The sequence below is a fragment of the Gorilla gorilla genome, chromosome 12 (assembly GCF_029281585.2).
Source record: "Gorilla gorilla gorilla isolate KB3781 chromosome 12, NHGRI_mGorGor1-v2.1_pri, whole genome shotgun sequence".
Lineage (NCBI taxonomy): Eukaryota > Metazoa > Chordata > Mammalia > Primates > Hominidae > Gorilla > Gorilla gorilla.
The window spans coordinates 112,252,387-112,274,598 of NC_073236.2; the positions used below are offsets into that span (position 1 = coordinate 112,252,387).

At 41.6% G+C, this 22,212-nt stretch overlaps 3 protein-coding genes across 9 annotated transcripts in view; 1 reads left to right on the top strand and 2 right to left on the bottom strand.

Moving 5' to 3' along the window:
* The window catches only part of SLC4A1AP (solute carrier family 4 member 1 adaptor protein), a 31,491-nt gene extending 30,361 nt beyond the window's left edge, over window positions 1-1,130 (bottom strand). Inside the window, exon 1 of the mRNA XM_004029024.5 lies at window positions 1-1,130. Coding sequence (XP_004029073.3) covers window positions 1-825 — 825 coding nt within the window. The 5' untranslated portion in view covers window positions 826-1,130.
* On the top strand, window positions 537-22,038 carry SUPT7L (SPT7 like, STAGA complex subunit gamma). Of its 6 annotated transcripts, XR_004069395.3 has the most exons (8): window positions 1,111-1,249; window positions 2,298-2,400; window positions 3,191-3,595; window positions 6,915-7,239; window positions 9,014-9,251; window positions 10,870-11,183; window positions 17,631-17,758; window positions 21,712-22,038. XR_004069395.3 is itself a non-coding variant. In XM_031008156.3 (6 exons), exons 2-6 carry the CDS (start codon window positions 2,387-2,389, stop codon window positions 11,130-11,132), a joined length of 1,245 nt encoding a protein of 414 aa, XP_030864016.1. In that variant the 5' UTR covers window positions 537-1,249; window positions 2,298-2,386; the 3' UTR covers window positions 11,133-13,811. The 6 variants fall into 6 exon arrangements, 4 of the variants coding, with proteins under 4 accessions (XP_030864016.1, XP_030864017.1, XP_030864020.1 ...); XR_010130029.1 differs by having other exon boundaries at window positions 1,127-1,254; window positions 2,298-3,595; XM_031008156.3 differs by lacking the exons at window positions 17,631-17,758; window positions 21,712-22,038 and having other exon boundaries at window positions 537-1,249; window positions 10,870-13,811.
* The window catches only part of GPN1 (GPN-loop GTPase 1), a 21,911-nt gene continuing 13,472 nt past the window's right edge, over window positions 13,774-22,212 (bottom strand). For both annotated transcript variants that reach the window (XM_019021256.3, XM_055377645.1), the window contains exons 12-14: window positions 22,087-22,177; window positions 16,681-16,788; window positions 13,774-14,505 (exon numbers count right to left, since the gene is read on the bottom strand). In XM_019021256.3, the coding sequence (XP_018876801.3) occupies window positions 14,420-14,505; window positions 16,681-16,788; window positions 22,087-22,177 (285 nt within the window). In that variant the 3' untranslated portion in view covers window positions 13,774-14,419. The remainder of the gene's footprint in view (window positions 14,506-16,680; window positions 16,789-22,086; window positions 22,178-22,212) is intronic.

The window sequence follows — 22,212 nt, forward strand, 5'->3', positions numbered from 1 at the left end:
CTGCAGGATAAAGAGCCGGGTGCTGCCTCCAAAGCGAACAACATGCCCAACGTGGACTCGACAGTAGGTGCGAGGTGGGATGCGAGTTTTGTTGAGAAAAGTGCCATGGGTGCTTCCCAGATCGTAGAGGTAGAAGCCCGGCCCGTTGCTGTCGCATTCTCCGTCAGGGCCGGACGCCCTGTGCTGCAGCACTGCGTGGTACCGAGACACCGAAGGGTGCTCCAGGCACACGTCGCAGCCAGACAGCCTCCCGAAAAGGCAGTAACTCGTCCCTTTCAAGCTACGGGTGCCAAGGATAGTGCCGCCCTTCAGGGTCTCTAAGCTGTAGGGGGCTGAGGCAGGGCCACCCCATGGAGGCTCTTGGTAGGGGGGAGCCCGGGCTGGACCGCCAGGGGAAGAAACCGCTGTCGGGGGGCGCGACTGCTCCTCCTGTAGACTCCTAAAATCACCGCAGTCCGGCTGAGGAGGAGGGATGTCGGGCTCCCCAGAATTGGAGTCCTGCAACGCAGTGGGCCCTTCCTTCTGTACCTCCTCAGGGTTTGAAGAACTGGTGGCCGGGGCCTTACTCCGCGCCGCTGGGGACACCGGCAGAGCTGGCTTCTTGAAGTCCCCACTGAGGTCTTGCGACGCCAGGGTCTCTGACTGAGAGAGAATGTCAGCCATCCTCAACCGGTGCAACCTCGAAATCCGCTCCTTCGAAACCCACCCTTCGGTCTTTACGTTCCTGTCCACGTCCCACTCTCCCAAGCTCCCAGTGGCGTCTGTAGGCGGCGATGGTGAAGTTGCTCCTTCACGACCTGGAGCGTTGCGAAGTGGTGCTAACATGAGAAGGTCATAATATGAGAAAAACAAAACGGTTATCGGGCTGCTGTGCAGAACGGGGACATATTTAGAGGTTACAACGGGATCGTAATGACTTCCTGTTGCATAGCTTGATTGAGAAGAAGCGCTTCCGGCGGTCTTAGATCACTAATCAACAAACCAGCTTTCGGGGTCTGACGCGATCCTTGCCTCAGGCCTCTCGAGGTCCAGACAGCCGCCCAGCCCGCTCTGCGACGCAGCAGTGAATAGTGTGGTACCTCCTTGTCTCGGTTCAGGTCCAGACCTCCCCGTCTTCCGGCTGCCCTGAACGTCAGGCGACCTCAGGACCCTGTGATTGGAGCCTGCGCCGGCGGACCGTGACCGAGGAAACCCCTGGAGGGACTTGGGCATTCCTTGGGCTCCGTGCCTGTTCTTCGTGCTCCTTTCGGTAAAGTAAGGGAAGAGGGCGACTTTTTTGTTATTTCGTTCATTCATTTATTTTTTTTTCTGAAATTATTAAGGCAGAATAGTTAAGTGGTTAAGAGAGCAGACTCCGGAGACTGTCGATTTTTGACCTCGCCATTTGTGACATTGGGCAAGACACTAGGCCTCAGCCCTCACTCTGAAAAATGGGGATAATAAGATTATTAGCCTCATAGGGTTGTTGGAAGAATTGAATCAAACAATAAATGCCAGCCAGACCGGTGGCTCATGCCTGTAATCCCAACATTTTGGGAGGCTGAGGCGGGAGGATTGCTTGAGCCCAGGAGTTCCAGAGGAGGCTGGGCAACATGGCGAGACCCTGTCTCGCCAAAAAAAAAAAAAGAAAAAATCCAGGTTTGATGGTGCGCGCCTGTAGTCCCAGCTACTCCAGAGGCTGAGGTGGGAGGATTGCTTGGTCCCAGGAGGTTGAGGCTGCAGTGAACCATGACTGCACCACTGCACTCCAGCCTGGGCTACAGAGTGAAACCCTGTCTCAAAAAAAAAAAACAAACAAAAAAGGTGAAGTCTGGCATATAGTAAACATTCAACAAATGCCAGATATTTCTGTGTGCCTGGCCCTGTAACAAGACCATGGCCATAAGAAATAGACGGGCAGAAAAAATCTATTGCGATAAATACTAATTAAAATCCAAGGATAAATGCTGTGACATAGACTTGCAAAGCACTGTGAGAACAGAGAAAGGGAGATGCACTGGTGAAGTGACGGAGGGTGGGGACTTATGCTGTACTTAAAAATGAATATGAGTCTGCCAGGGATGTGCAAGGTTGGCAGGGCATTTCTGGCAGAGTTCACAGCTGAAAGTGTCAACTGTGGAAATGTACAGCATTCTCAAGAAACTGAGTAGTATAATGTTGTTAGAACAAAGGTAGTCATTTCACCCAGGAAGCTCCTCCTTTGTGCTTCCAGTACCCCAGCTCCATATACCTCTAGAACAGTACTTACCATGTTTCATATTGAAATATTCTGCTTCTGTTTCTCTTCCTTACTTCAGGGCAAGGATCTCACATTATCAGTCTTTGACCCACACAGAATGCCTGGCATTTGATAAACGTTTGTTGAACTTGAAGAGACATATGGACAATGAATCTGCAAAGGTGAGTTGAAACCAGATTGTGAATTTTGTTGAATGGTAAGCCAAGGAATTCTGACTTTTTCCAATAAGCAATGGGAAGCCATTTGATTTAAGTTTTAAAAAGAGTAAGTCTAGCAGCAGCGTAGAGAATAGATGACATACAAAGAGAGATTGGAGGAAGGGATACCAATTAGAAGGCAGCAGAAATCTCTCACGTTCTATATGTCAAAAGTTGAAAGCATAATGCCATTTAGATTAATGGTTCATAAATTTTTCCACCAGGATCATGCCTAAGACACAGAAAGTAAGAACCACTTCTTATTATCTTTAACCCTACTAGTTTTTCTCCTATTGATCCAGCACAGATGTATCAAGATACCTTATCATGCCTTGCTTATTGTTCAGGATTGAGCATGATGGTAGTTCTGGTAATGAGTTAGTGAGTGAGATGGGAAATAGGGATACTAGAGCTCCAGATGCTGTTGTAGCTATTGGTCCACTAATGACCCAAATTCTACCCTGTGGTTCAGTGTAGTAGGAATTGTCATAGTATGACAATAACCAGCATCTAACAGTTACATTTCTCTTAATTTATTTAGGGAGAACACCTTTGGTCCTACAGTTTTGCTGACACTGACATTTTTCTAAGTGGTCACAAATAGCCTACTTTTTACATAAATAACTGGCTAGACCTCGTATTTTTCACTACAGAAGCCTATAATCTAAAGTTGCCAGGATTTAAACACATTACTTTTAGGTTATTGTCTACATTTATCCTGAGACCTCTTCTCTTCTTATTCCAAAATGTTGAGATACTGGGGAGAGATACCAATATCATCAAGCCAGACCAACAGAAGTTCCTTCGATTTGCTCCCACGGGAGTTCCGTCTGGTGGAAGTCCATGACCCACCCCTGCACCAACCCTCAGCCAACAAGCCGAAGCCCCCCACTATGCTGGACATCCCCTCAGAGCCATGTAGTCTCACCATCCATACGATTCAGTTGATTCAGCACAACCGACGTCTTCGCAACCTTATTGCCACAGCTCAGGCCCAGAATCAGCAGCAGACAGAAGGTGTAAAAACTGAAGAGAGTGAACCTCTTCCCTCATGCCCTGGGTCACCTCCTCTCCCTGATGACCTCCTGCCTTTAGATTGTAAGAATCCCAATGCACCATTCCAGATCCGGCACAGTGACCCAGAGAGTGACTTTTATCGGTAAGGCAAGGCTTTGCTGTATCTTACTTTTCTCAAGTCATCTTCCCAACAACCCTGTTAAGCCTATAATAGCATTTCCATTTTCATGCGAGGAAACTGAGGATAAGAGTAATTGACTTGGCCAAGGTTTCTCCAGGTAATTAGTGGGATGTCTAAGTTTTGAATGCCAGTCTTCAGAATTCAGGGTCTGTATTTTTTAATTTTTTGAGTGCTTACTATGTGCCAAGCACTTTACTAGGAGCAGGGTAATACACTGGTATGTAAAAAAGTCCATGGCCTCATAGTTCTTAGGATCTAGTCTTTCTATTTAATATAAAAAAAATTTATGGGTTTAGCTCGTTGTCTTCAAATTGGGATTCATGGACTTATTCTGGTATTTTTAGGAATCCACAAGTCTACACAAGAATCTTTAAATTGTGTGTTTTCATTTTGATAACATAGTTCAAGAAATAATAATATAAGCTGAGCACAGTGGCTCATGCCTGTAACCCCAAGACTTTGGGAAGCCATGGTGGGTGGATCACTTGAGGCCAGGAGTTCAAAATCAACCTGGCCAACATGGCGAAACCCCATCTGTACTAAAAATACAAAAATTAGTCAGGTGTAGTGGCGCACATCTGTAGTCCCAGCTACTCGGGAGGCTGAGGCACGAGAATCACTTGAACCCAGGGGAGGCAGAGATTGCAGATCACTCCACTGCACTCCAGCCTGGGTGACTGAGTGAGACCCTGTCTGGAAAAAAAAAAAAAAAAAAGAAATAATAATATAAAAATGTTATTGATCCCTGCTACTCAATATCTGGTCCAAGATCGGCAGCATCAACATCACCTGGCAGTTTTTTAGATATGCAGAATCTCAGGCCTCACCCAGTCCTGCTGAATCAGAATCTGCATTATAACAAGATCTCCAGGAGATTTGTATGTGCATTTAAGTTTGAGAAGCTCTGCTCCACATCCTCTGAACATGACTGCCTTATAACCTAGAGCTGCTACTAGATGTCAGTGTGCAAGTTGTATTTAATGCCAATTACTTTTTTATTTTCATTTTGAAATTTGCCAAACCTACAGAAATGCGTAATAGTCAACAAACATCCAAATACCTTCACCATGACTCACCAATGTTTAACATTTTGCCACATTTACTTTCTCACATATGTGTGTGTATACACATATATACACACATATACAAACATACATATATGCATACTTGTATATGCACACATTTTTTCCCCCAAACATTTTAAAGTAAGTTGCAGACATCACCATATTTCACCCCTAAATTCCTCAGCATGCATATCCTAAGAATAAGGAAATTTTCCTGCATAATCATAATACCATTACCAAAGTAAATGAACATTAAGTACCACTTAATAAGTTCATATTCACATTCTTCCAATTATCTTTTGTACGTATATTTACAAAATATCTTTTGTAAATGTCTTTTCCCTCGAATCCAGGATCTAACAAAGATTCATGCATTGTACCTGGTTGTTATGCCTCTTTAGAGTCTTTTATGAGTTCAGGTCGCTTGTAGAATGTCCCAGTTACTGGATTTGCTGATTATTTCCTCAAGATTAGATTCAGATTAAATATGTTTGGCAAGAATACTACAGAAGTGATATTATATGTTATTTATTACATCTACCTGTTGCTGGTAATACTATTTTATTGGTTCCCAAACTAATGAGAAAAGTACAGAAATAGACTAAATACACAGGCGTTGCATTGCCGTTGGGCCAGGTGAAGGCCAGATTATATCAAGGTCCATTGTAATCAAAGGTTCTGAAGTCACTGGAATAATGAAAAGGGGAGGCATAACTATGTTATTACATGCACAGCATATGCTAGCATAGACACGCCCAACTCAAAAAACTTGCTCTGTGGTGATCAATACTGTATTCACATATTGAGGGCAATTTAATTTCAACAATATAATGTTATCGTATTAAATTGATGCTGTTTATTCATTTTTAGTTTTGTATCAAATTTATATAGTAAGAGCCATGACCATCAAAAGTTTGTACCTGGTTTTATTTTATACATATTTAGGAAACTGTATAACAAAAATAATTTGCATCAGTTATGGGGGCACCAAAAAATTATTTTCCTTTGAAAGAGGTCCAGATATTATTCTAGGAAAGTGATATTGGTTTAGTTGTCTCTGTTTATTAGATACTTATGAGGCCTTTAGCTTTTGGCCCAGAGACACTGGCCATGGAAATGATGAAGATAGTAAATGAAAAGTTACTTGGCAATTAGTTTTCTTATTGTCAAACTATTATGTAAACTGCAATAGTTGCTATTGAACAGGTCAGAGTTTAGTGGGTGGATAACCACTCAGGCACTTTTGTACAGTGCGTGATGACACATGCCAAGTACGAACCAAGGAAAAATGATTTTCTGTGCTCTATTTTATTTTTATTGGTAAAATAAATTCCTTTGTCAGGGGTAGGCAGAAGCCAGTAGGAAATTTCAAGAGACAGGTAAATTATTAAAAGCTTCTTAAGTTATTTTTAGATCAAATAGCTTTCTTAATTTTTTTCTTGGAAAATTAAGATTTCTGCAGTAGTGATTAGGGGCAAAATGGTGTATTATGCAGGATACGGTTTCTGGAGTCAGAAGCTTTACCACTTACTAATTACATGTAAACAAATTTTGGCAAGTCAGCCCTTCTAAACCTGTTTCCTCTCCTGGCAAATAGAAATAATAATAATACAGACCCTACCCATTGCACAACACAGGATAGGATGAAAATGCTTTGTAAGCTATATACGTTTTAAATTGCTTTTATAAAATTGAGTTGACTTCCCTGTTTTGAAATGGTCCCTTGTAATTTTATAAGAATCTAAGAATCTTAAACTCCTGGCAACTGTGAAGAATCTCTTTATTGGAACTGTGAATTTCTAAAAGTTTGTATTAATATATTGCCCAGCATGTATGAAAACTAGGTTGTGGTAAAATAATTAGAGCATCATTGAGCAGTGTCTGGGCTGTACTGTTAAACTTAATCCTAAAAGTGATCAAAATTGAAGAGTTGCTAGAAGGAAACTTTCTTTTCACTAGATATCCTTTTGGATTGTGTATTATAGACATGTATTGCCTATTCAAACTATGTCTTTGGAGGAGCTCAAAGATATGACCGTGGGTTGCTAAGACATGCCCAGATAGCAGCAGGATGAAACTGAGCTATGTAACTTGGATGGAATTTCCCTGGAAAGCTAGGCCAGTGGCTTGACTGGAATTGTAAAACCCCTGGGGAAGACAGGAGGGGTCACCCCTTTGCAAGAACATTAATAACACCACCGTATCTCCACTTCCAGTGGGAAAGGGGAACCTGTGACTGAACTCAGCTGGCACTCCTGTCGGCAGCTCCTCTACCAGGCAGTGGCCACAATCCTGGCCCACGCGGGCTTTGACTGTGCTAATGAGAGTGTCCTGGAGACCCTAACTGATGTGGCACATGAGTATTGCCTTAAGTTTACCAAGTTGCTGCGTTTTGCTGTGGACCGGGAGGCCCGGCTGGGACAGACTCCTTTTCCTGATGTGATGGAGCAGGTATTCCATGAAGTGGGTATTGGCAGTGTGCTCTCCCTCCAGAAGTTCTGGCAGCACCGCATCAAGGACTATCACAGTTACATGCTACAGGTGAGGCGACCCTGTTGAAAAGTGGGCACAGATGTCTGTGCAATCTAGGAGTGTTCAGCAGGATCCCACAACACTTGGTCTAGAGTGCAGAGCACAGAGTCTTGGAACAGAGTGAACTTAACATACTTTTATGATGGCCCTAGCGATATTCCTGGCCAAATACCATGGGTCTCCTTTAGTCAGTGAATGGCCACATTCACTGATACTTCCTCTGGAAGAAACTATCCACAAGTATATGGAATCTGAGAGAATGCAGTTAGTCTGATTTTATTCAACAAGTATTTATTGAGTGCCTGTTGAGAGTCGAGCATTGTGGGATTCAGCAGTTACTAAGTTACCTGAGTTTACATTGTTTTTGAAGGGAGACAAACACAAGTCAATAAATAACGATCAAAACAATTTCAGGAGCTGGGCATGATGGCACATGCCTGTAATCCCAGCTACTTGGGAAGCTGAGGTGGGAGGATTGCTTGAGGCCAGGAGTTCAAGACCAGCCTGGACAATATAGTGAGACCCCCATCTCTACAGAAAATTAAAAAATAAAAATTAGCTGGACATGGTAGCTCATGCCTGTGGTCTCAGCTATTTGGGAGTGTGAGGTGGGAAGATCACTTGAGACTAGGAGGTTAAGGCTGCTGTGAGCCATCATTGTGCCATTTCACTCCAACCTGGGTGACAGAGCAAGACCCTGTCTGAAAAAAAAAAAAAAGAGAACACAGACCTACTGACAATCCTCCTGCCTCAGCCTCTCAAGCAGCTAATATAATGGTTTGACTGGAATTGTAATATATATATCTAATATAGCTGCTTGGGAGGCTGAGGTGGGAGGATTGTTTGAGGCCAGAAGTTTAAGACCAGCCTGGGCAACATAGCAAGACCCTGTCTCTAAGCACATACTCAAAAAAATACAATTTTGGATAATGTTAAGTGCTATGAAAAAAACAGAGTAAAATGATATTGCCTGGAGGATGGGTTGGTGGGTGGTGATGATTTTGCTTGGAACCAGAAATATCTAATCTCTTCAGCTCTCGTGCTCTTAAGTCATTTGTTCACTGTTTCAGTTTCTGCAGGTCTAAAATATGATTAGGAATTTTTAACACCCAAGAAAAAAGTCTTTGCTAAGTGATCCAGATTTCCCACACCATTGATTATTCACCTAGGAATAATCCACCTTTTTTTGTCAACTTTGTCATATGTCAACTTTTTTTTCCCTTTTTTTAGACAGGGTTGCCTGGGCTGGAGTGCAGTGGCACAATCACAGCTCACTACAAGCGATCCTTCCACCTCAGCCTCCCAAGTAGCTGAGACCACAGATGTGAACCACCATGCCCAGCTTTTTTTTTTTTTTTTTTGGTAGAGATGGGGTCTCACTAGATACTGCCCAAGCTGGTCTCAGACTCCTAGGCTCAAGTTGTCCTCCCGCCTTGGCCTCCCAAAGTACTGGGATGACAGGTGTGAATGACCGTGCCCAGCCTACTGTTGATTTTTATAGCCAAAAAAATGTAATCTTTTGTCCCAGTTCTAACACATTTTTTTACCTTTATGTAACTTTTAATTAATGACATACACATTCTCTGCCAAACCAATTTTCTTTATATATCTCTATCACTCATAAATGCAAACTCAACACCTTAAACAAATCCCTTCCATTGGCAGTGAATGTTTTAAAATTCTGTTATTCATATTCTGTTGGCTTTTCCATGGGACGTCACAAGCTGACTATCCAACTTGCTTTTAACATTTCCTTGGAAAATTGACTCTTGCTTGCCAACAGATTAGTAAGCAACTCTCTGAAGAATATGAAAGGATTGTCAATCCTGAGAAGGCCACAGAGGACGCTAAACCTGTGAAGATCAAGGAGGAACCTGTGAGCGACATCACTTTTCCTGTCAGTGAGGAGCTGGAGGCTGACCTTGCTTCTGGAGACCAGTCACTGCCTATGGGAGTGCTTGGGGCTCAGAGCGAACGCTTCCCATCTAACCTGGAGGTTGAAGCTTCACCACAGGCTTCAAGTAAGACAAATAAACTTACTCACTTTGATTCTGGGAGATCTGCCAATTTCAGTACTTTTTGCTTTTTGGAATCAAGCTCAAGAGGTAGAAGAACAAAAGCAGCAGTGGGCAGAATGGAAAGTCCTAAAACGAATACAGTTTCACCTATCTAGAGATCCCAGCATTCTTCTCTTTCTAATTAGTGAAGAGAGGATTAGCACAGCTTTACAGGCATTCTTTAAAATAATCCCTAGTTAAGATGTAGATGCAATATGTGTTGTCACGTTGATTACCAAGGCTGATTCAGCTGATCCAGCGGGTTGGGAAGATATCCCCTTCCTCCTTTAGTATTTTTTTTTTAGTATTCTGTATTGGTCCTTCCTGATGCTTGTACTTCATTGAATAAGACAGCTGCCAGATAGATGGGGGAGTGTTAATTGCTCAAGGATGTTCTCAGAGTTTGGCTTCCCTGCTAGAGTATTCTAACAAACTGAAGATGAAAGACATTGAAATAGGGCTTCCGGCTGGGCACAGTGGCTCACGCCTGTAATCTCAGCACTTTGGGAGGCTGAGGCGGGCGGATCACGAGGTCAGGAGATCGAGAACATCCTGGCTAACACAGTGAAATCCTGTCTCTACTAAAAATACAAAAAATTTGCTGGGCGTGGTGGTGGGCACCCGTAGTCCCAGCTACTCAGGAGGCTGAGGCAGGAGAATGGCGTGAACCCAGGAGGCGGAGCTTGCAGTGAGCCGAGATTGCACCACTGCACTCCAGCCTGGGCAACAGAGCAAGACTCGTCTCAAAAAAAAAGAAATAGGGCTTCCCAGTTAGAGGTAGCTGGCTTCTTTTTCCAGACTCTGTGATTACCTTAGGAGCCAGGACAACTGACTGGTTACGTGTCAGTTAGGTTGCAAATTAGTCTGGACGCTCAGTTGTTTACAAGTATAAATTGTCATCAATGCACAAATGACTCAAATAGCAAATCCTCAAATGTGGTCTAAATGGAATTAGGTCATACTTTTAAAAGTGTTGGGCAGAGAGCCTTTCACTATGGAAGAATAACCATAAGAGAACAGCATTGCTAGAATACATAGAGAGATGCGAGGGCCAAAGAGAAATTGTTGCGGACTTCGGGACCATGTCTCTTCAAAGAAGACCAGGTAGAGAACTGCTGTTAGCATTATGTAGTGACCATTAACTTTTCATAATGCAAGAGATGACCAGAGACCCAAACAAAAGGCAGGAAAACAAGATGGCCCCATGAAAGAAGGAAGGAAGGACAGGCAAACTAAACAACTGAACAAGTCCTGTGGTTGTGCATGTCTTTGGGCTGTGAGACAGGGGATCTTTCCACCTGCCTAGTTTCACTTCCCTGGTTTAGGGGAAATGGGGGTGGGTGAGGTAGAGGAAAGAAAGGTAGAAGAAATGGAAAAGAAGATAATCAGAGCTGGTAATTTTTTGGGATGGTTAACTTTTTGAAGCAGAGAATAACAACCATATTCTCCAGCCAAGTACAGAATCAGAGTGAAAACTGAGCTCAAAGCATATTAGTTGGTTCTGAGTGATATATTTACTCTTTGTTCTACACTTGGCTACACATATACACTTGGTATATGTCCATCTTTCCTCTGTTTCTAGGTGCAGAGGTAAATGCTTCTCCTCTTTGGAATCTGGCCCATGTGAAAATGGAGCCTCAAGAAAGTGAAGAAGGCAATGTCTCTGGGCATGGTGTGCTGGGCAGCGATGTCTTCGAGGAGCCTATGTCAGGCATGAGTGAAGCTGGGATTCCTCAGAGCCCTGATGACTCAGATAGCAGCTATGGTTCCCACTCCACTGACAGCCTCATGGGGTCCTCCCCTGTTTTCAACCAGCGCTGCAAGAAGAGGATGAGGAAAATATAAAAGGAAAAGAGGGAGATGTTTTGTCCAGACCTACTAGACCCAACAGAAAAGGTTTTTGTATTAGAATCTGTTTCCTTAAAAACTGATTTGACTCCTGTTCTTAAACACAAGTGGTTTTTCCTAATTCCAGAGGAACTGGACGTCACCAAACAAGGTTGCATTTTACTTTTGCATCCAGTTTTTATAGTTTTCCACAACCAAGCCACCCTTCACAGATAAAATATGATGCTGGCATGGCAATCAGACCAAAGCACTGTCCCCGATTGTTGTCTTAACTATGACTAGACATGTTACTTAGCTTCTCTACAGCCATTTATCTTGTACAACTGAGAAGAATCATACTTTGACCTACCTTGTAGAGATGTGAGGATTTAGATGTTTGCTAACTTCAAAACTGTGCTTGAATAGACTCATAATATATGCTCATATCAGATGTCAGTTTTCATTTAACTTGATTCATTTTTGGCTCAGGTCATTGGGAACCCATTACTAATACCTAACAGGAAATAGCTAAACACAACACACCTTATCTATTAGTCACCTTCTTAAAACTGTTTTTGCTACTTTTGAAGTGTCTTATTTATAAGATCAGAGGTCTATGGTGACACCTTTTTTGCTTAGACAGCTCTCTATCTCATCCATTTATTTTCTTCTCTAGACTTATTCCATCTCTCCTCATCCTTTTGCCTTTGTTATTTCTGCTCAGACTCACATACTTTCACCATATACATATTTTCAATTGTTTCTTTCCTTTTCTCCTTTGTGAGCAAAGCAAACAAGTACTGTCCAAGGACAGCCTTGTGCATATTTCATTTGTTGCATTTGCTTGGTCATCAGAGGATAGCAGTCCATTAAGCACACTTTGCTTCTTCTACTGTAAAGGCAGCCTTTAAAGCATAGCAATATGCACCTTTCAACTTTACATCATGTCCTGAACAACATAACTGTGGTTACTCATCCATCAGACTATCTGTATATATAAGTACTGAATCAGTATTTATTAAGTAAATGATGTAGCACTGTAGTGATTAGGAATCATTAGCAAATGTGTTGCTTCATGCCTTGGTGATGGATGCCGGCATGTTAAACTGCTGAAGTTTGATTTTCTGATGCAAAATATATCTTGTAAAATTTAGACCACTCCTTTAATGCAGACCAAAATAAGGCACAGCTTTAATTCATTATTGAATGCCTTCAGTGTCCCAGGTATTGAGAATAAATGAATATGATAGAAATGAGGTTATAGTTTAACATATAATTTTAAATTTGCCAATTGTAACTCTTTAGCACATTTCTCTAAACCCTTTCTGTCACAGTCTTTTTTTAAATTTATTTATTTTTGAGATGGAGTCTTGCTCTGTCGCCCAGGCTGGAGTGCAATGGTGCAATCTCGGCTCACTGCAACCTCCGCCTCCCAGGTTCAAGCGATTCTCCTGCCTCAGCCTCCTGAGTAGCTGGGATTACACGCACGTGCCACCACACCCAGCTAATTTTTGCATTTTTAGTAGAGATGAGGTTTCACCATGTTGGCCAGGCTGGTCTCAAACTCCTGACCTCAAGTGATCTGCCCGCCTCGGGCTCCCAAAGTGCTGGGATTACAGGCGTGAGCCACTGCACCTGGCCTCTGTTGCAGTCTTATCTTCATTTTCCTTTGTTTATAATGAAAGTGGCGATTAGGCAGTTAGTTTCCATAAAGTAGCTGTATGGGAATTTAGTTCATTCATCCAGCAAACATTGAGTACCAATTATTTGCTAGGTCCTGTGCAAGGAATACAAAAATGATTAAGACTTATTCCTTACCCTTTTGGAGCTTAAAGCATAAGGAAGACAAGTTATTCTGTAAGGAAGATAAAGCATTCAAAAGTACTACAGAGAAAAACCAAGTATGCTTGAGTTTTGCGAATGTTCTCCTCTTAAAGAATAGCTTCAAATTTTGAGACCAGTGGTTCCCACTAAGTATAGAATATTGAAATTAATACTTTATAATAAAACACTTTTATTGCTGCAGAATGTTAAACTGCAGAACAGGTACCAGATGGTCAAGACGAGGGAAATATGAGAAGGCAAATGATGTGAGGATTAGTATCTTGAGATTCACCTGGTCTGGAATTATGTCATAGGCTACTATGCATCAGAATCACATGGAGGGCTTTCTAAAACAGACTGCTCGGCCCACCCCCAGGGTTTCTGAGTTCATAGGTTTTAAGAGGTAAGTTGAACAATTCCCCAGATGATGCTGATGCTCCTGGTCCACACTGTGAGAACCACTAAGTTGGAGTACTGACTCATAGAGATAAAATTCTTTGAAAGAAATGTACTGTTTTAAGATACTGTAAAATGTGGAGGCAGGGCAAACGTTTATAAGGGCTGTTATGTATGAAATGTGCCTCTGATCCAAATCCACGGACTTTGCGAAAATCACCAAGGAGACTTTGCATTAAGTTCAGAGTACAATACAAACTGGGCCTAGCTCTGTATTTAGTCAGTATGTGCACGTGGGAAACTTTAGTAAAATATCACCTCCTTATTGAGACAAGTTTGGACATGTGGCCTTAAGCCTCTGTTGAACAGGAGAAGTGAAGCTGTTTGCAATTATATAATTTTCTAATTTGAAATCATGACAAGCAGTCTTAGAACAAAGTTAAAATTAAAAATTCTTTATCCAAGTCACCAATGAAACAGGATTCTGATTCATTAATCATGTCTTGCCCACTTTTTTCAACAAACCTGATGTCCTATAATGAGCTATACAGTGTGAGGCATATTTCATAGCAACGTTGGTTGATTGCCAAGGAGACTCTGCCACCGTTCTGGATAAGCTCATGTTTCCCTTTTCCTTGGCTGCTAATAGAAGGGCAACTTACAGTGCAGGGTCAAGAGCAAGAAGCTGGGGGAGTAGAGGCTATACATCTAGCCTAATAATAGAGATCTGAGGTGGTCACCAGGACACTACGTTCTTTTGATTCCATTCCTCAGCAGCAAAAGTACTTGAGTTCAAATGATAAAACTTGAAGTTGTAGGCTTGGAAGAGTATCAGCTCAATATATCCTTCCTTGCATAAATACAAGGGAAAGGCCAAGGAATAATCAGCATTAACCTGCCAGGTCCAAGGGTCTTCTATCCCTGACTTCATCTGAGTCACAAGATTTCTCTAATAAGAGAAACTTTGCTACTCTGAGGAAAATTATCCCTTATGGGAGCCCCCAGTTCAGAGGTAAGAATAGTTCTTTCACGTGGAGGTCCAAAATTCTGGACTTCTAGAAACAAGTGAAGTGTGCTAAAGTCTCCTACTTATTGTTTCTCTTCCAGTATTGTGCCATCGATTCTTGCATAAAATTCTGGAATGCTGGCTCTTCATGGCTTTCCTCTGTAACTGCAAGGAAAAAAGGGCAATTCTTTTTCAACTCTTTCATTAGACAAACTGATTAGAGCCCGTCACCCATCCATCAGAAAACAGTACATTACTTCTAAGAAACTTAAGTACTCACTTCCCTCAAAAAGGAAATGTCTCCTAGAAGCATGCTCTATCATGCTGCCCAAAATGTAGTTTCTTTATAAGTAGAAAGAATACCTCTCTCATAGTAGCTAAAATAAGGTCCCACTTGTAGGTATTTTTAACCAAGAGAAATGAAAACATATGTCTACACAAAGATCTATTTGGAAACGTTTATAGTTGCTTTACTCATAATAGCTAAAATCTACCCAAATATCAGTCCACTGGGGAATGGATAAACAAACTGTGGAACATCCACAATAATGGAGTATCACTCAGCAATAAAAAAGAACATACTGATATATGCAACAACATGGAGAGACTACACTACTGAGTCAAAAAAGTCAAATGCAAAAGGCTAAATACTGTGATTCTATTTCTATGGCATTCTGGAAAAGGCAAGATCAAAGGAACAGAAATCAGTCAGTGGTTGCCAGGCACTAGGTGTTCAGGATGGGGACTGAAAAAAAAGGGGCATGAGGAAGTTTTGGGGGGTGAGGGAAGTACTCTACATTTCAACTGTGATTGTGGTTACAAGAAAGTATATATTTGTTAAAGTTCATCAAACTATATATTCAAAAAGTGAGTTTCACTGTTGGTAAATTACATCTTTAAAAATCTGATTAAATAAGGCAATTTACATGTAAAACCCAGCCTAAAGAATAAGGAGATTTGCTCTTGGCCATAGCTAAGACCTAAATCGTATGGTTGTTTTCGTGGTTTTTTTTTTTTTTTTTTTTTTTGAGATCAAGTTTCACTCTTGTTACCGAGGCCTGAGTGCAATGGTGAGCTCTCAGTTCACTGCAGCCTCCACCTCCCAGGTTCAAGCAGTCCTCCTGCCTCAGCCTCCCAAGTAGCTGGGATTACAGGTGCCTGCCACCAAGCCCAGCTAATTTTTTGTACTTTTAGTAGAGATGGGGTTTCACCATGTTGGTCAGGCTGGTCTTGAACTCCTGGCCTCAGGTGATCCGCCCACCTTGGCTCTCAAAGTGCTGGGATTACAGACGTGAGCCACCGTGCCCGGCTTATGGTTGTTTCAAGAATCAGATTCTGGCAGGGCATGGTGGCTCATGCCTGTAATCCCAGCACTTTGGGAGGCCGAGATGGGCGCATCACTTGAGGCCAGGAGTTCGAGACCAGCCTGGCCAACATGGCGAAACCCTGTCTCTACTAAAAATATAAAAAATTAACCAGCTGTGATGGCATGTGCCTGTGGTCCCAGCTACTCTGGAGGCTGAAGTGGGAGAATCACTTGAACCCAGGAGGCAGCGGTTGCAGTCAGCTGAGATCGTGCCACTGCACTCCAGCCTGGGCAATGAAGCAAAACTCCGTCTCAAAAAAATAATAGTAACAATTAGATTCTGCACACAGTCCATAAAACTATGCCAAGTGGAATTTGGGTTTCCAGAGCCATTCTATCCTTACTGTTTTAGTCCATATAACCTTATGTATTATTTGTGTTTTTTGTTTTTGAGACGGTCTTACTCTGTCACCCAGCCTGGAGTTCTGTGGCACAGTCATAGCTCATAATAGCCTCAAACTTCTGGGCTCAAGCAACCCACCCACCTCAGCCTCCCAAGCAGCTTGAACTACAGGTGTGAGTAACCATGCCCAGCTATTTTTTTCTTTTTTGTAGAGAGTGGGACTAACTATGTTGCCCAGGCTTGTCCAGAACTCCTGGCCTCAAGCAATCCTCCTGCCTTGGCCTCCCAAAGCGGTGGGATTACAGGCATGAGCCACCACACCCAGCCCTTACATATTCTTAAAACAAAATACTAATAACAACAAACAAAAGTCCTGGATCCCTCAAACCAAGTTAGGACCTAAAGATAAGAAGACACAAGACCAATGAAAGGCCTGTAATCAGCTCAGTATTAACCATCCAGTAGGCAGGACAGGAACTCTCAATATAGGAAACTCTTTTCTGGTGCTGTATCCTTTATCATCTCTCCCCCACTATTACTGGCTACACACTTAAAGTAAGAAACTCCTGGGCAAACAATGTGAGGATAAGCAGATGCTCTGTTGCCATGGGCCACCTCAGCCACCTCTCACCTCTGTGGTCAATGTCATCAGTATCGCTGTCTGCTTCCTCATCTTCTTCATCCAAGGTTCCTCGAGTCAGGATCAAATCAGAAGGGTGCAGCACAGGAGATAAGCTGTCTACAGTGAAAACACCTATCAGTGATATGCCTCCTCAAAAAGGTGATCTTGAATCACTAAGTAACTATGATCATAAACTGGCAGGATGAAAGTGCTCATGATACATATAAACACAGGATCTTACCTCTTCTAAATGTATTGTTAATACCACTTAACATTTCTATAATAGCTTAGTTCACAAAGTGCTTTCATAAGGCAAATAGCCCTAGGAGTCCCATTTTTTTAAGCTGAGGGAAATAATTTTCAAGAAGCTTGTCTTACTAGTAGCATCATTCTTTTTTACTGGCTCACAGCTTGGAAGGGGTGATGGTTTTTCCTATGAAAGCTAACAACATTTGAGCAGATCCAGTGTGCTGGTGAGTCACAGTGAAAGTGTGGAGTGCTAAGGAAGCCTCCTGGTGGAAATGTAAGTTCAGAGAAGGTCTGCAGAAAATACAGGGTGAAATGTTATCAAGGAGCCAGGGTATTATTTAAGAAGAGGAGGGAGGGGAAAAATAGAAAATCAAATACACTAATAGAAGTAAAATTCCCTATTCAGAAAAACTAGTGAGGGCTGAGCTCCAGTAATCAGACAGAAGTCTAATCAAGTCACTACTGCCATGGGAGGACATAGTCACTCTCTCTTCAGGAGCCTATGAGGCTTGCGAGAGCTCAGCTAGGGAATAAGGGTGGCCAGAGACAGCAACATCAAGTGGCACAAATCTCAAGGGGCCTGTGGGCCTGAAAAAGGAGGATGACAGGACATGCTGACAGTAAATGCTTCACTCTGTGCCTAACAATTATGCAACTATACTTGTGACTTTCCTCAAATGATTTACTTAAACTCTCCCAACCTTCAACAGGTTAGCTGACTACAGCAGACCCTTTGCAGCAGTATTTTTAACATTGACTTCACATATTCAGAAGTGATTCTAAAGGACTGTGGCACATAGAAATGTATTTTGCTGAGCTGTACAACAGGATGGCACAAGTGAGTACACTTAACTGGTAAACCCAGTCCGTTACTAGCTTTGCTGTTCTCTACTAGACATAGAGCAATAACTTTCATGAACAGAAGCATCACTCCTTTAAGAAAGATGTCCCAGAAAAAAAAAATGCTAGTGTTGCTGATGAGAAGAAAAAATAAATGTACAATTTATTACAATAAATAAATAAATGGAGCTTTTCTTTTAAGTACAGTCAATTTGGTTGCAGGATTCCACTAAGCTGCAATAGACTTGCACCTGAATCTTGAGGGCAGTCCCTCAATATACAGGGGTGGGGGTGGAAGGTGGGCTGTAAGTGAAAACTAACCTAAAAACCCCTGCAGAGCCAATGATAAAACTAAAAAAAATTTCTTAATTCAGTAAAGTAGCAGGATAAAAGATGAATATACAGAAATCAAAAGCCTTCATACATACAAACATAAACCAGTTATAAGATATAACGGTCCAGAAAATCCCATTTTCAACAGTAATGAAGAAGGTTAAATACTCAGAATAAATTTCAAGCTGGGGCTGGGCATGGTGGCTCATGCCTGTAATCCCAGCACTTTGGGAGGCTGAAATGGGCAGATCACCTGAGGTCAGGAGTTCAAGACCAGCCTGGCCAACATGGCAAAAGCCTGTCTCTACTAAAAATGCAAAAATTAGCTGGGCGTGGTGGCACGTGCCTGTAGTCCCAGCTACACAGGAGGCTGAGGCACAACAATCGCTTGAACCCGGGAGGCGGAGGTTGCAGTGAGCCGAGATCGCGCCACTGCACTCCAGCCTAGGTGACAGAGCAAGACTCTGCCTCAAAAATAAATACATACATACATAAATTTCAAGCTGGGTACAGTGGTTCACACCTGTAATCCCAGTACTTTGGGTGGCTGAGGTGGGCAGATCACTTGAGCCCAGGAGTTCGAGACCAGCCTGGGCAACACAGCAAAACCTCATCTCCACTAAAAATACAAAATTTAGCCCGGCATGGTGGCAGGCACCTCTAGTTCCAGCTACTTGGGACGCTGAGGCAGGAGAATAGCTTGAACCCAGGAGGCAGAGGCTGCAGTGAGCCAAGATCACACCACTGCACTCCAGTTGGGGTGACAGAGCAAGACCCTGTCTCAAAACAAATACATAAAGATGATTTGTTTAAAAAAAAAAAATTAAGAAGAAACAGGCAAAAACTCTTGGTCAAAAAGGTTGGCTAAAATAACAAAAACATTTTAAAAAGAAATAAGAAAAACCTACATGTGGAAAACTGGAAACACTCCTGAAAGACACAAGTAGACCTGACAAATACAAAGACACTCTGTGGTCTTGGGTAGCAAGACTGAACATCATAGAGATGTCACTTCTCCCTAAATTAATTATGAATATAATGTAATCCCAACTAAAATACCAAAAAGCTTTTTTAAGGAACTAGATAAAGTTGATACTCAGTTCATGTGGAAGAACATGTAAGGACAGCCAAATAAAAATTAGGAGGAGAATCTGATCTAGCAGATATTGAAACATAATTACATAATTAAAACAACATGGTACAGGCATAAAAGTAAGGAGTCCTTGCTCACCAAAGCAAGTTAAAAGAAAAAAAAATGGGCTGGGGATGGTGGCTCATGCCTATGATCCCAACACCTTGGGAGGCCAAGGCAGGAGGACTGCCTGAGGCCAAGAGTTCAAGACCAGCCTGGGCAACATTGTGAGACCTCGTCTCTATTAAAAATTTCCTTAAAACTAGCCAGACGTGGTGGCACACACCTGTAGATCTAGCTACTCTGGAGGCTGAGACAGGGGGAATGCTTGAGCCCAGTAGTTCAAGGCTGCAGGGAGCTATGATTGCGCCACTGAACTCCAGCCTGGGTGACAGAGTGAGAAACTATCTCAAAAAAAAAAAAATAAGTAAACAGTCCAGTGAAATAATATAGAAATATACTCAAGTATGCATGGAACTTTAGTACATTTAGAGATGAGGTCTGAGGCTGGTCTGGAACATTATACATGCAGCATCTCAAATCGCTGTTACAAGCCAGGTGCAGTGGCATACACCTATCCAAGCTAGTTGGCAGGCTGAGATGGAAAAATCGCTTGAGCCCAGGAGGTCCAGACCAGCCTCAGACCTCATCTGTAAAAAAAAAAAAAAAAAAAAAAATAACACTACCAAAAAAAAACCTCACTAAGGCAAAGGCAGACTTTTAAATAAATCATACAGATACAACTATTTATGAAAAAAAAACACCGACCTATATACCTTATACTATAGCCAGGAATAAACTCTAAATTAATCGGGGATCTCAATTTAGAAAATAAAACCAGACAAATCTACAAAAAAAAAATAGGTGAATTCCTCTTTAACATAGGTATATATAGAGGCTTCCTAACTGTGACTTAAAATCCCAGATGCAATAAAAGATAGATCAATTTGACTACATCAAAACAAAATAAGAACTTTTGCATGGCAAAATAACACCATGAACAAAGTCAAAGGATAACTGATAGGGAGAAAATATTAAACATTTGCAACATATAATCACAGAAAAATTGATATTATATCAATGGATATTAAAACTAATGGGTGAACGTTAGAAAACTAAAAGGATATTTATAGTCTCAAAGCATCACCCCACAAAATTCTTATTACAAACAGAAAAACAGCCATATTTAAAAATAGTAATTTTTGTTGTTGTTGTTTTTAAGATGGAGGGAGTCTTACTCTGTCACCCAGGCTGGAGTGCAGTGGCGCGATCTTTGCTCACTGCAACTTCTGCCTCCCGGGTTCAAGAGATTCTCCAGCCTCAGCGAGTAGCTGGAATTACAGACATGCACGACCACGCCCAGCTAATTTTTTGTATTTTTAGGAGAGATGGGGTTTCACCATGTTGGCCAGGCTGGTCTCGAATTCCTGACCTCAAGTGATCCACCCGCCTCGGCCTCCCAAAATGCTGGGATTACAGGCGTGAGCCACTGCGCCCGGCCTAAAAATAGTAATTCTTTATGAAAAACGTAGCATACACCACTTTATAAAAATACTCAAAGTTAACATCACCAGTAATGGGACAAATCAACATCACGTGCCTCCCAATATGATTCCTTGAAAAAACACAACAATTCAAAAATTAGTCACCTGAATCAAATCATGAGGAAACATGAGACAAACCTAAACTGAAGGATGCTCTATAAAATAACTATCCTACATGCTTAAAAAATGTCAGTCATGAAATACAAAGTCAGACTAAGGCACTGTTCCAGATTCTAAAGGAGTATAAGGCATGTGAGAATTAAATACAATGCACATCCAGATTTTCTCCTGCTATCATGGGGAAATGGCTACATCTGAATAAGATCTATATGTTAGCTAATATTATAGTATTATGTCAATGTTAATTTCCTGATTTCTGATAACTGCACTGAGGTTATATAACATTATATCCTTGTTTTTAGGAAAAAGACACTGAATTATTCAAGGTAAAAGAGTATTATATCTGTAACTTACTCAAATGATTCAGGAAAAACATATATTTATATAACATATAAAGTCATATATAGATAAAGAATAAAGTAAACATGGTAGAATGTTAACATTTTGGGAATCTGATAGAATAATTATGGCAATTATTTGTATTATTCATGTAACTATTCTGTAAATCTGAAATTAAGGTCAAACTGTAAAAAAAAAATTTTCTTTAATTATAAAAAAAATTGAGGAGGGTTAAAAGTGTTAGAAACAAACAAACAAAAAAAAAACCACAGCACACATCAAGTATATTGCCAAAGTAAAGCAAAAACTTCCTGAAAGAGGAACCCAAAGTGGTAGAGCTGTATATAATTTCAAATTTGCCTTTCCAAATCCTTTATTTTTTAATATATATGTATGCATATGTATGTGTGTGTGTGTGTATATATATATATAAAACCACATTTCCTTTATCTTTTTCTCTTTCTCTCTCTCATATATAAACAGAATCCTGCTGATAGAAATAAGTGTAACCGGCCGGCACAGTGGCTCATGCCTGTAATCCCAGCATTTTGGGAGGCCCAGGTGGGTGGATCATCTGAGGTCGGGAGTTCGAGACCAGCCTGACCAACATGGAAAAACCCCATCTCTACTAAAAATACAAAATTAGCCAGGTGTGGTGGCACATGCCTGTAATCCCAGCTACTCAGGAAGGCTGAGGCAGGAGAATTGCTTGAACCTGGGAGGTAGAGGTTGTGGTGAGCCGAGACTCCAGCCTGGGCAACAAGAGTGAAACTCCGTCTCAAAAATAAATAAATAAATAAATAAAAGAAAGAAGTGTAACCTTTTTTTAGTTCCTAACACCAAGAAACCCTCCAATACCTTTGGCAGTCCCTGCATCCAAGGCTACAGAACCCATATCTTTTCGAAGGCGTTCCAGTTGTTCTCTCTGCTGTTGGCTCTCTGCGTTGGCCTGTATATAGAGAAAAATGTCATCATATTCAAAAA

Coding starts and splice junctions, on each gene's coding strand:
- SUPT7L (XM_031008156.3), top strand. Junction 7,240..9,013: donor ATCACAGTTACATGCTACAG/GTGAGGCGACCC, acceptor GCTTGCCAACAG/ATTAGTAAGCAACTCTCTGA. Junction 9,252..10,869: donor AGCTTCACCACAGGCTTCAA/GTAAGACAAATA, acceptor CTCTGTTTCTAG/GTGCAGAGGTAAATGCTTCT.